Source organism: Rousettus aegyptiacus, unplaced genomic scaffold (assembly GCF_014176215.1).
Source record: "Rousettus aegyptiacus isolate mRouAeg1 unplaced genomic scaffold, mRouAeg1.p scaffold_m13_p_8, whole genome shotgun sequence".
Lineage (NCBI taxonomy): Eukaryota > Metazoa > Chordata > Mammalia > Chiroptera > Pteropodidae > Rousettus > Rousettus aegyptiacus.
In genome coordinates this window covers 5,453,835-5,467,543 of record NW_023416311.1, presented here as the reverse complement: position 1 = coordinate 5,467,543, position 13,709 = coordinate 5,453,835, and the positions used below count along the sequence as shown (strand labels likewise).

General features: G+C 55.7%; 1 protein-coding gene across 6 annotated transcripts in view; it reads right to left on the bottom strand.

Annotated features, from left to right (window-relative positions):
• Positions 1-13,709, bottom strand: part of MYH11 (myosin heavy chain 11) — a 105,673-nt gene that overhangs the window by 58,315 nt on the left and 33,649 nt on the right. For all 6 annotated transcript variants that reach the window (XM_036226202.1, XM_036226203.1, XM_036226204.1 and 3 more), the window contains one exon: positions 773-800. In XM_036226202.1, the coding sequence (XP_036082095.1) occupies positions 773-800 (28 nt within the window). The remainder of the gene's footprint in view (positions 1-772; positions 801-13,709) is intronic.

The window sequence follows — 13,709 nt, the reverse complement described above, 5'->3', positions numbered from 1 at the left end:
CGGCACCAACCCCTGGCTTCCCTCCTCTGCCTCTCTCTTCTTCTTTGAAGGGCTTCGTGCTTACACTGGGCGCATCTGGATAATCCAGGACAATCTCCCTATTTTAAGGTCAACAGATTGGCAACCTTATAAACCACCTGCAGCCTCCATCACCTGTGCTGTGTAACCTGACAGATTCGCAGGTTGCAGGGATTAAGACGTGGAGGTCTGTGGTGGGGTGGGAGCATGACTCTGCCCACCACAGGAGGGATTTCCCTGAAGGGTGAAGATTCCCTGAATGATTCTAAATTGAGTTAATATCTTCTGACCATGTACCCAGGTCTTCAAAGAAACAATGACGCCAACAACCAAACACGGCACAAACGTGGTTGCTAATGGTGAAAATGTAAGGCAATTGTTTAACACGAGCCAAGACATCCTCACCCAGCAGAGGTGGCATCTGCCTTCACAGAGCTGTTATGCAACTAGATACGCAGTTAGATGCAAGTCTGCACGTAAAATGTTGAGTTCGGGGCCTGGCACACAGTAAGTGCTCGATAAACGCTATTTTAAAACACGGGCCACACAGTACAAGAAGGCACCAGGTCTCGTGGACCATTTTAGTGTGCCTGACTCAGCATGAGAACTTCTGTTCCACAAATGCTTAGGGAGCATCTGCTCTGTGCCAGCCAGACACAGGGCAAGATGCTTAGAAAGGCGAACAAATCGAAGAGCTCTGCCCTCGTGGAACTTTTCTGACCCCAGAAAAACAAGGAAAAGCATCTCCACTTACGTGCACAGAATCGACTGGTCCTCTCGATCTGAGGAGAGAAAGAAAAAAGCCGTGAATTAGAAGTAGCTCTGAGCTGAGGGGCTGGATATGGCGTCTCCCGGGCCTCCCATCCTAGCTCCTGCATGCTGGTCCCACCAGGGGTGACAGGGGGCTAGCTGGGCTCATTGCCCAGGGCCTAGGGGAGAGAACCAAACCCAAGAGGGCAGCAGGCTTTTTCAGAGACGCCTCCCAGTTCTGGAGTCCTGGAGGCAGCCCCAGAAGGATGCTAGAGCCTGACCTGTTTGGGAGGCAGTGATCGCCCCAGCCTCACCGGCCCTGGAGGGTCCTGGGAGGCCCACTCTGCCCAGACTGGATCATGGACAGAACAGACTTTGGATCCAGACTGGGTGGAGTCCACTGGCTCTGTGGCCTTGGGCGAATATTCTCAACCACTCCATGCCTCGACTCCTTCATCTGGAATACGGGGTAGGGGACATTTTTGGTTAAAAACCCAGTATCCATTCCCTCTTCTTCCAGGAAGACCATCACGTGTCCTTTAGGAGACATGACCCCTGACGTCAAGCACAGTCTTAGAGCAGCTGTCCCTCAAACCCCACCAGTCAAGAGGTAAGAACGGGTCCCAGGCCATGTCAATCAGGCTCTCCGAACCGGATAAAGGACAGGAAAGCACAGTGGGGGGACAGAGCCCAGCGGGGCCCCAGCTTCCTGCCCCCAGAGCCCGAGCAGCCCGTTTCTGTCATTTCCTGAGGCTGGCTCCCTAGTTTTCCCACCCCATCCGTGAGCTCCCAGATACTTCTCCATACATTCCTTTCTAGGGAAGGTGCCGAGTTGTTGGTCTCTGTGGCTCACCGCCAGAGAACCCAGGCGGGTACAGAGGGAGGGCATCGTGAGATTCAACGTGCTTAAGCAGGCATCACGGATCACCTTCTACTCTTAAAGTGGCCCCGGAGGGCCGAGCCAGCTGCTGGAGCCCATTTCCTCATCTACGAGAATCATGGGGGGGCTACCAACGCCTTTCATCACTGGCCAGTTAACCCGAAGCCCCAAATCCACTGCTGCAAACTGCCAAAGCGGCAGGCGCTGCTCCAGCGCGTTCTCCGGCTCCACAGCCCCTTGCAGCCCAGCCCCTCTTGATCAAAGACCTCCCCCGAAGGTGCCCCAAGGGATCTTCCCAACACGCCCCCTGAGCTGCCCCACGGCTCCAGTCCTTTCGCTTTGGACCTTACTTGAAAACGGAAACACACATTTACCATGTGACCCGGCAATTCCGCTCCTGGGAATCCACCCAAGAGCCCTGAAAACATGGGTCCCTACGAGACCTGCACGCGCATGTTCACGGCAGCGTTATTCTAGCTAAAACGTGGAGACAACCCAACTGCCCATCGGCTGGCGAACGTGGTGCAGCCGAGCTGCCGATGTTACTCAGTCATGAAAACGACAAAGTGCCGACTCTTGCTGCCGTCGGCACGACCCTCCGACACACTATGGAAGAAGCCGGACACAGAAGGCCACGCGCCGTACAATTCCATGTACGTGAAATAGCCACACGAGGCAAACCCATCGAGACACAGAGCACGGCACTGGTTCCCAGAGGCTGGGGGTGGAGTGACTACAAACGGGCATGAAGGACCGTTTTGGGGTTCTCCACTGGGACTGTGGTGATGTTGACATACCCGTCAACTTACTAAAGGTCAGTGAGTTTTGCATTTAAAGTAGACGAACTTCTGATATGCAAATTTCGTCTTAAGTAGCTGATTTTAAATCCGTCCAAGGCTCCCCAGTGCCCGCAGACGAGGCCCTCCTGAGCCTGGCTTCCAAGGCCTCCCATGACTGGCCCCCAGCCTTCGCGCCTCCATCTCCCTCGCTCTTAGTGCCCCAGCACCCCCACCTGGCTCGGGCCCTTGACACACTCCGCGCCTCTGTTCGGGCTGTCCCCTCTGCGGAGTAGGCCTTTCCCTTCTCTTCCTGGCCACTTCCTGGTCCCTCAGTCTCAAAGACGCCACATCTTCTAAGCAGCCTTCCCCACGGCGATGAAGCCAGGGGGTGTCTTGGCTGTAGGTCTCCGCCAACACTCCCAAGCTCTGGCCAATAGTCAGCCTTGCGAAAGGGAATAAGCATCCACGAGCCCCCTGAAATAACCCACTGCTGCCTCCAAGCGCCCCCAGACAGAAACCCTGGGTCTGTCACTGGCTCCTGCCCATCCGCGAGACGGGCGCTCCGCCTGCAGTCTCACAGCACCCATGCTTCTCTCTGCCTGCCTCTCTCCCCACAGAACCAAGAACCCTCCCAGGCAGAAGCGCCCACTTATGCACCTCACTGCCCGCAGTTCCTGGACCCTCAGCCCCCAAGCTCTGAGCCCCGGACACGGAGCAAGTTTAGCCTGTGAGCTCTGAAGAGAGCCGACCCCAAATCTAGAGCACACGAATGAGCTCCTTGACAGAAAAGCTCGATATACATGCAAGAAACTGCCTCATTCATTCATAGATTCATTCAACAAATACTTTCATGGCATCTACCAGGTATCAGGCACTATGCTAGGCCCTGAAAATACCACATAATCGTATCTAACACTTAGCACCTCCTCAGTGCCTGGCATTGCTTTAAGTATTTGCCTATATTAACTCATTCAACTCTCACACACCCTATGAGATAGACTTTTTACCTCCATATTACTGATGAAGAAACTGAGGCACAGAGGAGTTTAAAAACTTGCCCACGGTTACACTGTGGATGCCTCTGGACGAGGCAGGATTTGAACCCCACACCTACTTTTTGAGCACCTGTCTACTGAACACCTACGATGGGCCACACACATCGTCAGGTACTTTCCATGTGGGGCCTTTGACCCTGACCCTCTCAGGGTTGAGGAAACTGAGGTCAGGTAGCCTAAAGTCACAGAGCCTCTCCATCGAACAACCTGGGCTTTGCAGTCAGGCTGGGATCTTCCTGCTTTTCCAGGACAGTGCACAGGGAGGGGAGCATGGGTCCTGAGGGGCCCGTTCTCCAGGGGGATTAGCGAAGGCACCAGGGAACAGGGCAGCTTGAGGAGACCCGCAGGGACCACCCAAAGGCAGGAGTGAGGCCTACTCCCCAGGCCAGGGAAGCGGCTGCGTGAAGGTCCCTAGCGGGAGGAAGTGGCCTCCGGGATGGAACGGTCTGCGTCCCAAGGATCCGAGCTCCAATCTCTAGCCCGGTCGGTCCCATCTGCGGTGCCACATCCGGCCTAAGAACAATCGCTTCTGGCCCAGACCCTTCTCCCCCGTCTTCCTGCTTCTGTCTGTGCCCCCTCCACCCTCATGGGGCAGCCAGAGGGGTCTTCTCTATCCTCTTATAAGTTTAAAAAACCATGCTAAAATATACATAAAATTTGTGACCGTTGTGACCATTTTTCAGTGCACAGCTCGGTGGCGTTAAGTAACTTCGCACAGTTGAGCAACCACCGCCCCCTCCAGCTCCAGAACTCCTTGCGTCCTGCAAAACTGCAACTCTGTCCCCCGCAAAACACGAAGTCCCCGTCTGTTCTTTCCCCAGACCCTGGCGACCACCGTCCATTCCACTTTCTGTCTCTGAATCTGACTGCTCCAGATCCCTCATGCAAGTGAAATCGTACAGCATCTGTCCTGCCGTGACTGGCTCCTTTTACCGAGCATCATGTCCTCAAGGTTCATCCACATGGTGGCATATGTCAGAAGGTCCTTCCTTCTTAAAGCTGAATGATATTCCACTGTGTGGAAATGCCACATTTTCTTTATGCATTCATCTGCTGACGGACACCTGGGTTGCTTCTACCTCGTGGCCACTGTGACTAGTGCCGCCGTGAACGCGGGTGTGCAAACGCCTGCTAGAGGCCCTGCTTTCGCTTCTCCTGGGTACGCGCTCGGACCTGCTGGATCACGTGGCGGCAGCTTAACTTTCTGAGACGCCACCACGCTGCCTCCCATGGCAGATGAACCGCTTTAAATTCCTACCAGCGGCGCTCCAGGGGCTCAGTTTCTCCATATCCTCATCAACACTCATTAATTTCTGGGCTTTTGTTTTTGTTTTGAGAGCAGCCATCCTAACGGGTGTGAGGTAGTATTGCGCCGCAGTAGAGGAATCTTCTGAAAACAATTGGACCATGCCACGGCCTTGCCAAAACCAGCTAGGGAGTCCCAGCGGCCCCCAGTCCCCCCACCCGCCTGCCACACTGGCACCGCCCTCTCAGTACCCCCACCCACTCGGCTCCTGAACACTGCCTGCTTCTCACAGAGAACACTCTCCCCCACCCCAGCTCTTGCCGGGGCCGACGCCTTCCCATCGTCACAGGGGCTTACATGCCCAGAGAAACCTTCTCTAACTCTGTCCTCAGGGGTGCACGCCACACTCCTAGGCACTCAGGTAATTAACCTGTTTATTTCCTTCACACCACTTAGGCCCATCCGGAGTAACTGTGTGTTCGTCCGTCTGTCTCCCTGACTAGAAAGCGAGCTTTACCGGTGAAGAGGGGGCTTGTCTGTTTTGTTGAACATTGTATCTCTAGTGCCTGGCACATAGTAGGTGCTCAACTATATTTGCTAGATGGATGGATGGATGGGAGGATGGATACATGGGAAGATGGATGAGTGAATGGGAGGATAGATGAGTGGGTGGGTGCATGGGAGGGAGGGAGGGAGGGAAGATGGGAGGATGGGAGGATGGATGGGTGGATGGGTGGATGGATGGATGGGAGGATGGATGGATGGGTGGATAGATGGGTGGATGGGTGGGTGGATGGATGGGTGGATGGGAGGATGGATGGATGAATGGGAGGATGAACGGGAGGATGGATGGATGGATGGATGGATGGATGGATGGGAGGATGGATGGATGGGAGGATGGATGGATGGGTGGATGGATAGATGGGTGGATAGATGGATGGGTGGATGGGTGGGTGGGTGGGTGGGTGGGTGGATGGGTGGATGGGAGGATGGATGGATGGATGGATGGATGGATGGATGGATGGATGGATGGGAGGATGGATGGATGGATGGATGGATGGGTGGGTGGGTGGATGGATGGATCGATGGATGGATGGATGGGAGGATGGATGGATGGATGGATGGATGGGTGGGTGGGTGGGTGGATGGGTGGATGGATGGGTGGATGGGTGGATGGGTGAGTGGATGGATGGGTGGATGGGAGGATGGATGGATGGGAGGATGAACGGGAGGATGGATGGATGGATGGATGGATGGATGGATGGATGAATGGATGGGTGGATGGGAGGATGGATGGATGGGTGAATGGATGGGTGGGTGGGTGGGTGGATAGATGGATGGGTGGATGGATGAGTGGGTGGGTGGATGGATGGATGGGTGAATGGATGGGTGGGTGGGTGGGTGGATGGATGGATGGGTGGATGGATGAGTGGGTGGATGGATGGATGGGTGAATGGATGGGTGGGTGGATGGGTGGGTGGGTGGGTGGATGGGAGGATGGATGGGAGGATGGATGGATGAATGGGAGGATGAACGGGAGGATGGATGGATGGATGGATGGATGGATGGGAGGATGGATGGATGGATGGATGGATGGATGGATGGATGGATGGATGGATGGGAGGATGGATGGATGGATGGGTGGGTGGGTGGGAGGATGGATGGATGGATGGGTGGGTGGGTGGGTGGATGGGTGGATGGATGGGTGGGTGGGTGGATGGATGGATGGATGGGAGGATGGATGGATGGGTGGATGGATGGGTGGGTGGGTGAGTGGATGGGTGGGTGGGTGAGTGGATGGGTGGGTGGGTGAGTGGATGGGTGGGTGGGTGAGTGGGTGGATGGGTGGGTGGATAGATGGGTGGATGGGAGGATGGATGGATGAATGGGAGGATGAACGGGAGGATGGATGGATGGATGGATGGATGGATGGATGGGTGAATGGATGGCTGGATGGGAGGATGGATGGATGGGTGAATGGATGGGTGGGTGGATGGATGGATGGGTGGATGGATGAGTGGGTGGGTGGATGGATGGATGGGTGGGTGGGTGGGTGGATGGATGGATGGGTGGATGGATGAGTGGGTGGATGGATGGATGGGTGAATGGATGGGTGAGTGGGTGGGTAGATGGATGGATGGGTGGATGGATGAGTGGGTGGGTGGATGGATGAGTGGGTGAATGGATGGGTGGGTGGGTGGATGGATGGATGGGTGGGTGGGTGGATGGATGGGTGGGTGGGTGGGTGGATGGATGGATGGATGGATGGATGGATGGATGGGTGGATGGGTGGGTAGGTGGGTGGGTGGATGGATGGATGGATGGATGGGTGAATGGATGGGTGGATGGGAGGATGGATGGATGAATGGGAGGATGAACGGGAGGATGGATGGATGGATGGGTGGATGGATGGGTGGGTGGGTGGGTGGGTGGATGGATGGATGGGTGGATGGGAGGATGGATGGATGAATGGGAGGATGAACGGGAGGATGGATGGATGGATGGGTGGATGGATGGGTGGGTAGGTGGATGGATGGATGGGTGGATGGGAGGATGGATGGATGAATGGGAGGATGAACGGGAGGATGGATGGATGGATGGGTGGATGGATGGGTGGGTGGGTGGATGGATGGGTGGGTGGGTGGATGGGTGGATGGATGGATGGGTGGATGGATGGGTGGGTGGGTGGATGGATGGGTGGATGGATGGGTGGGTGGGTGGATGGATGGGTGGGTGGGTGGATGGATGGATGGGTGAATGGATGGGTGGATGGGTGGGTGGATGGATGGGTGGATGGGAGGATGGATGGATGAATGGGAGGATGAACGGGAGGATGGATGGATGGATGGATGGATGGATGGATGGATGGATGGGAGGATGGACGGGAGGATGGATGGATGGGAGGATGGACAGGACCAGAAAAAGTCCTACCTATGTATCACTGGGGACTAGAGAGGGGGGTGTCCATCACATAAAGATCTGGCCCGCCCCAGGGCAAGGAGAACGGGATGACTGGGCCAGCCCCACGCATCCTGTGCCCGCCTCCAGTCAATTCTGTCTCTTCCCTCCGATTACAGAGGAACATCCTGGTGACCTGGTTGGACCAAATGCTCAGGACGAAAGGCAGAAGGGCCCGAAGGCTTTCCTTCTTCTCACTCATTCCCACTCCTTCCACCTTCGGGGGGTGGCATGGGCCACAGCTGCCTGCAGGGGACATGCTCAGGCGGTGCAGGGAGGCTGGACTTGCGAGCTGAGGGTCGAGGGGCGGCCTTGTGGGGAGAAGGGCCGCAGGGACACACAGGACAGACAGAGGGAGTGGCCTCCCTGGCATCAGCACACAGTCCCACCCCCCAGGCCAGCTGCGTGGATCCCCATTCGGCCTATATTCCCGGGCTACTCCGCAACCCCTCTAGTAGCGCCCCCACATACGTGGGTCACTGCGCCAGTTAGGAGCGAGAGCAAAACACCAGAACTAAACCATTTAACTGACTCATCCGCTGAAGGCCAGTTAAATAAATTCTGGCATTTATTCTGGTGTGGCCGGGTAACGGCACGCCAGGCAGCCTTCAAAGAGGACCAAGCACATCTCTGCGGACTGACGCAGAACGATCTCCGAGGCAGATTAAACTAAACGATAAGAGGGGAGGTAACATAGCACTTCACCTTTTGTGTTTTAAGGGGGACGGAACACACTTGCATGCCCACACCCTCAGACATTAGTGCATGCACCAGGCACATCGTGAAGCCCCTCGACATAGCCGGCAGAGACGAGAGGGTCCGAGAGGCAGCGAGCCAGGACGGGAGGAGGCTTCCTTCCTCCTCGTCCCCGTCTTTCCTGTTGATGCTGGTGCTACGAGTCTCTAGAACTGTTCCTTGACCCCACCCGACATGGCCAACGTGGCAGTTCATACTGCTCCTGAGGAGACCTTAACCAACGCTTAGGGGAGAGAGCCGACCGCCGGCCCGTCTCCTGCGCGGGGCGCCCTCCGTGCTCAGGGACCCATTTCCTTCCCACGGCGGCCCCTGGCGCGGGCACTGGTGTCACCTCCGGTTCACAGGTGAGGAAAGGAGCGCACCGAAGTGAGGTGACGTGCTCAAGGTCGCGGCAGTGGGCGAAACCCCGGCCCCGAAAGGTGCCCACGCAGAAGTTGACTTCATTCAACGTAAGGGTCTCACAGACCTAACTCCAAATGTCGAGGTGAGATCGTCCCGCACTTAGGGTGGGACCTAACACCATGACCAGCGTCCCTAGTTATAAGAAGGAGATGAGGGACACAGGGGGAAGGCCATGGGAAGGAGGCGGCAGAGACCGCGGTGATGTGTCCACAAGGCGAGGAGCGCCTGCGGCACCAGGACCGCGGTGCGGGCTGGACGCTCCTTCAGGAACCAACCCCACCGGCACCTCGATTTCGGACCTCCAGCCCCCAGAACTGTGCGTGAGCAAATCCCTGCTGTTTTAAGCCACCCCGTTTGTAGCCGTTGGACTACAGTCCTAGAAAACGAACAGTCACACGCCCGTGAGTGGCAGGCCGGGGCGCGAGGCCAGCACCTGCACAGCCCGTAAGCTCTCGCTTTTGGCTATGGTGTGGCCCCGCCTCCCTCGGATAACCCACACTCGGCCACCGGGGGCAACAGACCTCCCATCTCCTCGCCGCACTGAGAGCCGGGAGCCGGGCGGTCCGGGCGGTCGGCGGCCCCCTCCGGTAGGCGGGAAGCATGCAGAGAGGGGCATGGTAGACCCGGCCTGCGGCTCCTCGTCCTGGGGCCGAAGCCATGTGGATGCCTGTGCCGCCAACTTCCACCCAGAGGAACAGAGCAAACAGGAGAGCAGTGGAAACCTGATTCCGGAACGGCCAAAGTGGAGAAGGTGTGGACGAACCAAGACCCTGTGATCAGAACCCAGGCAGAGAGGGAGGACCCCTGGGGCTGGCCCAGACAACCTCCACTATTTTAAGGAACGGTTTTGAGATTGACAGACGGATGGGTTATCTTGAGCCCACTGCTTTGGGGAGAGAGGGAGGCTTTCCCGGCAGCCTTGGGAAGGCCGGGCGCAGAGCGCACGCTCACGAGGTTTATGGGTCAGATGCTCATCCTACAGCCTTTCCTCGCAGGTCCCCAGGAGAGGGAGTAGGCTCCAGGGGAAGGCTTGGAGGCTGCCAGGGTGGCTCCATGCTGGGGACAGCCGGGGGCCCTGCGGTTTGAGACATTCCCATCGGAAACACACCAGCTCCAAGCGTGGGAAGCTAACGCAGCTCTGGCTACGGACAGGAGAAGGGCTCAGTGTGGGCACCGCTTGCTGCGCCCGGGAGGCCGATCTCCTGGGCTTTCTGAGTCCTTCCTGAGCCTGAGCTTGCATCTCACGCAAGAGAGCAGAGGGCTCTGAATGCACAAAGCAGTCCCCCAGCCCAGTATTTGCACACTCTGTTTCTTCTGCCCTAAGCATCCTCTCCACTATTTTTCTTCCTACCTAATTCATTCTCCTTTTATTATTATTATTTTTTTTACCATTGAGGCAAAATTCATGTACCATAAAACGAACCACGTAAAAGCAAACAATTCAGTGGCAGGTAGAACATTCGCCATGTTGTACAGCTGACTCCTTTATCCAGTACCGAAATATTCATGTCGGCCCAAAATAAAACCCTACACGCATGAGGCGGTCACTCTTCAATCCTCACTCCTCATAACCCTGGCAAACACCGGTCAGCCTTCTGTCTCCCTCGATTTACCTATTCCAGACATTTCACACAAATACAATAATATATGGCCTTTTTGCATCTGGCTTCTTTCCCTGACCGTGATGTTTTTGAGGCTTGTCCCTGTTATGTTTCAGAACTTCATTCTTTTTATGGCTGAAAAAGCGATTATGTGGATAAACCACGTTTGGGGTCTCCACTCATCATCCACTGGTGGGCGCTTGGGCTGTGTCTCTCGGGTGGCTGTTGTGAATAGTGCTGCTGTGAATATTCAAGTACGAGTTCTTGCTTGAGGACCTGTTTTCAATTCGTTTGAGTATATAACCTGATCTGTTTGTGAAATGTCGTCTTTGGAGTCACCTCCTCGATGATACTTCCTCTGACTCCATACCTCCCTAGAGCTAAGTTGGGGGCCTTTCTCCTGCACGCCCCCTCCGGAGCTGCCACGGACAGTGCCACAAGTCGTACACTGCCTAACTCCAGCGGGGACCATTGACCTTGGTCACTGCATACTTATTACAACAATCCCCCAGCAGATGGAGAAAAAGTGGCTTGAGAAAGGGGTGGCTTTTTCTAATGCCATAAACGTGTCATGTGGCCTAGTGGTGGCCCTGGTTCCCATCATCCGATTGTTCCCTCCACTGTAGCACTTAAGCTCACTGAGATCACTGTTTAACCTCAACACTTTTTAGGGAGGAAGCGTACAGATTATTTGGAATGGTAATGGATCATTTATCCACAATATAACAGGCAGGGTTTTTCCGTTCCATCCATCTCAGGAAAAACTATGTTACTTTACATTATTTATAATAGCCAAAAGGTAAAAGCAATAAAAATGTCCAACTGGTAAATGGATAAACGAATTGGAGTCTATCCACACGGGGGAGCATTACTCAGCCATGAAAAGGAATGAAGCACTGATACAGGATGAACAGGGATGAACCTTGAAGACATTATGACATTATGCTAACTGAAAGAAGCCGGACACGAAGGACCACATATTGTATCATTCATTCCACTTATACCAAGCGTCCCAAAAAGGCAAATCTGGAGAGACAGAAAGTAGATTAGCGATGGCCTTGATTTGGGGGTGGAAATGAAAAGTGACTACAAATGAGCACGAGATTTCTTTTCGGGGTGACAGAAATACAAAAACTAGATCGTGGTGATGAGTGCATTGCCCTGTACATTCGCGAACAACCGGCGAGTTATATGCTTAAAATGGATCGATTTATGGCATATAAATTATACCACGATAAAGCTTTTTTAAAAAAGTATGTTAATTTTATACCATTTCTGAATCAAGAGATCTGACTCCTTAAACTTCACACAGATCTACTAGTTTTCCGACAGTTAGAAAAAAATGCTTGTGATGCTTGTCCTCTTAGCCCATGAGCTCCTGAAGGTCAAGGGCTGTGCCTGACCCCAGCTGCCAGGAACAATGTTTGATGCATAGTGGGTACTCAGTAAATGCTTGATTTCTCTCTTCTCTCTCTCTCTCTCTCTCTCTCTCTCTCTCTCTCTCAGGCAACGGAGACAGAAGCAATGGTAAACCCTTTTTCCTGTATTCACTTATTCACTCAGCAAACAAGTTATGAGGCCCTACTGTGTGCGAGGAAACACAAGGTTCACTGAGACCCACTCAGTCTCTGCTTTTCAGAGGCTTATGATCCAATGTGGGAGTCGGACAGGCAAAGTGGTGCCCGCAAGATGTGAGTGATGCTACCTATGACGGCTATGTGCCCGAAGGGCCATGGAAGGTACCGCTGATCTTGATGCTCCCTAAGAAAGAGACAGGAAGCTCTCTCAGCTGAGATGACCACTGAGCCGCCTCGAGAAGGATGCGTAGGAGCCCCCAGGGAGAGACGCTGAGGGGGCAGAGCATCCCGGGGAGGAGACGGCCTGGGATGGCAGGTCAGAGGTGGGGAAAGACCGACAGACGCTGAGAGCTGGAGCCCAGGGGCGGCCTGCAGCAGCGCCTCCGTCTGCCTCAGCCTCCCAGCCAAGAGGCCTGGGGCCTGTGTTATTTCACACCCCATCCCTAAACGTGCCTGCCTCCCTCCTCTCCTTCTCCGGAGTCCGCCTTGGATGTGCAAGTCTGCATGTGGGCTGCCCGAAGGGGATGAAAGGCTCTGGGAGGCCCTCCCCCACCGCAGGCCCCAACTCTCAGGGGACTGCAGCTCCCCACAGAGCAGCTATTTCGGCCCAGTCCCAAACACCAGCTCATGGTTTATGGCTGGGGAGCCAGAGGCCTGCAGGCTGACCATAAAAGGAGAAAATCGCACACACTCGGGCTCACTGCTTCTCTCCCTTCCTTCCCGTGCCAGGCTGCTGTGGGACCCGGGGAGAGAGAGAGAGGCCAGCACGGAACGAAGGACACGGCCTCCACTGTGTGCAGAACGTGACTCCCCACCTACGGCCTCATCGGAGGGCAGATGCCAGAGTTCCAGCCCCAAGGTGAACGTCAGTGCTGGGCCTCGACGGCTGACAGCTAACACCGGCCGCACCTGCCCTGCCCAGGCACTATGCTCGCCGCACACTGTCCAGATCAACTGGGGCAGGCGCAGGCATTACCCACACGGGGCGAATGGGGGAACTGAGGCACAGGGAAGCTGGCGCACTGGCAGAGCTGGGTCGTGAACCCAGGCGAAGAGCCCACGCCCTCCCCACCGCTCTGTGGGGCGGGGCCCTTCTCTTTTCCCCGGCCCTCCTCTCTCTCCTCATCCTCCTCCCTGAGCACAGCTGGGCAGGACGAGATTCTGGGTAAGCAGAGATCCTCGGGGCTCGTGCTGGACCCCAACAGGAACCTTCCAGACCCACATGACGCTCTGGCGTCTTGAACAGCAGAGCGGGCCAGTTTCGGCAGTACTGGGGAAGGGAGGGCCAGTGCCCTGGTGGCCTCCTGGGCCTCAGCCCCACCTCCCACAGCCTCCCTCCTTGTCTCTGTGCCGGTCCCAGAGCCTCGTGGATCCACCTCTGCTTCCTTGTGAGGCCCGCATGCCACCTCCCAAGAAGGCCTGCCCTGCCCTTGCAGCCTAGGACGGGCCCCTAGGGGTCCACCTTAAAGCACCCCATGCACGCCTCTCCACCCCCATAACACATGCACTTGCAGGATGATGAGATTAACAGCTGCCCCTCGACCCACGGACTGTGCCCCTCCTCTAGCCCCCCGAAAGAAACAGGGAGTCAGGTTCGCCCTGAGGCTGGAGCATGTGTATTCCGTGAGGAACACGCTGCCACCAAGTGTCAGCTGGAGCTTCTCAAATCCCCCCCCTAAAGCACGTC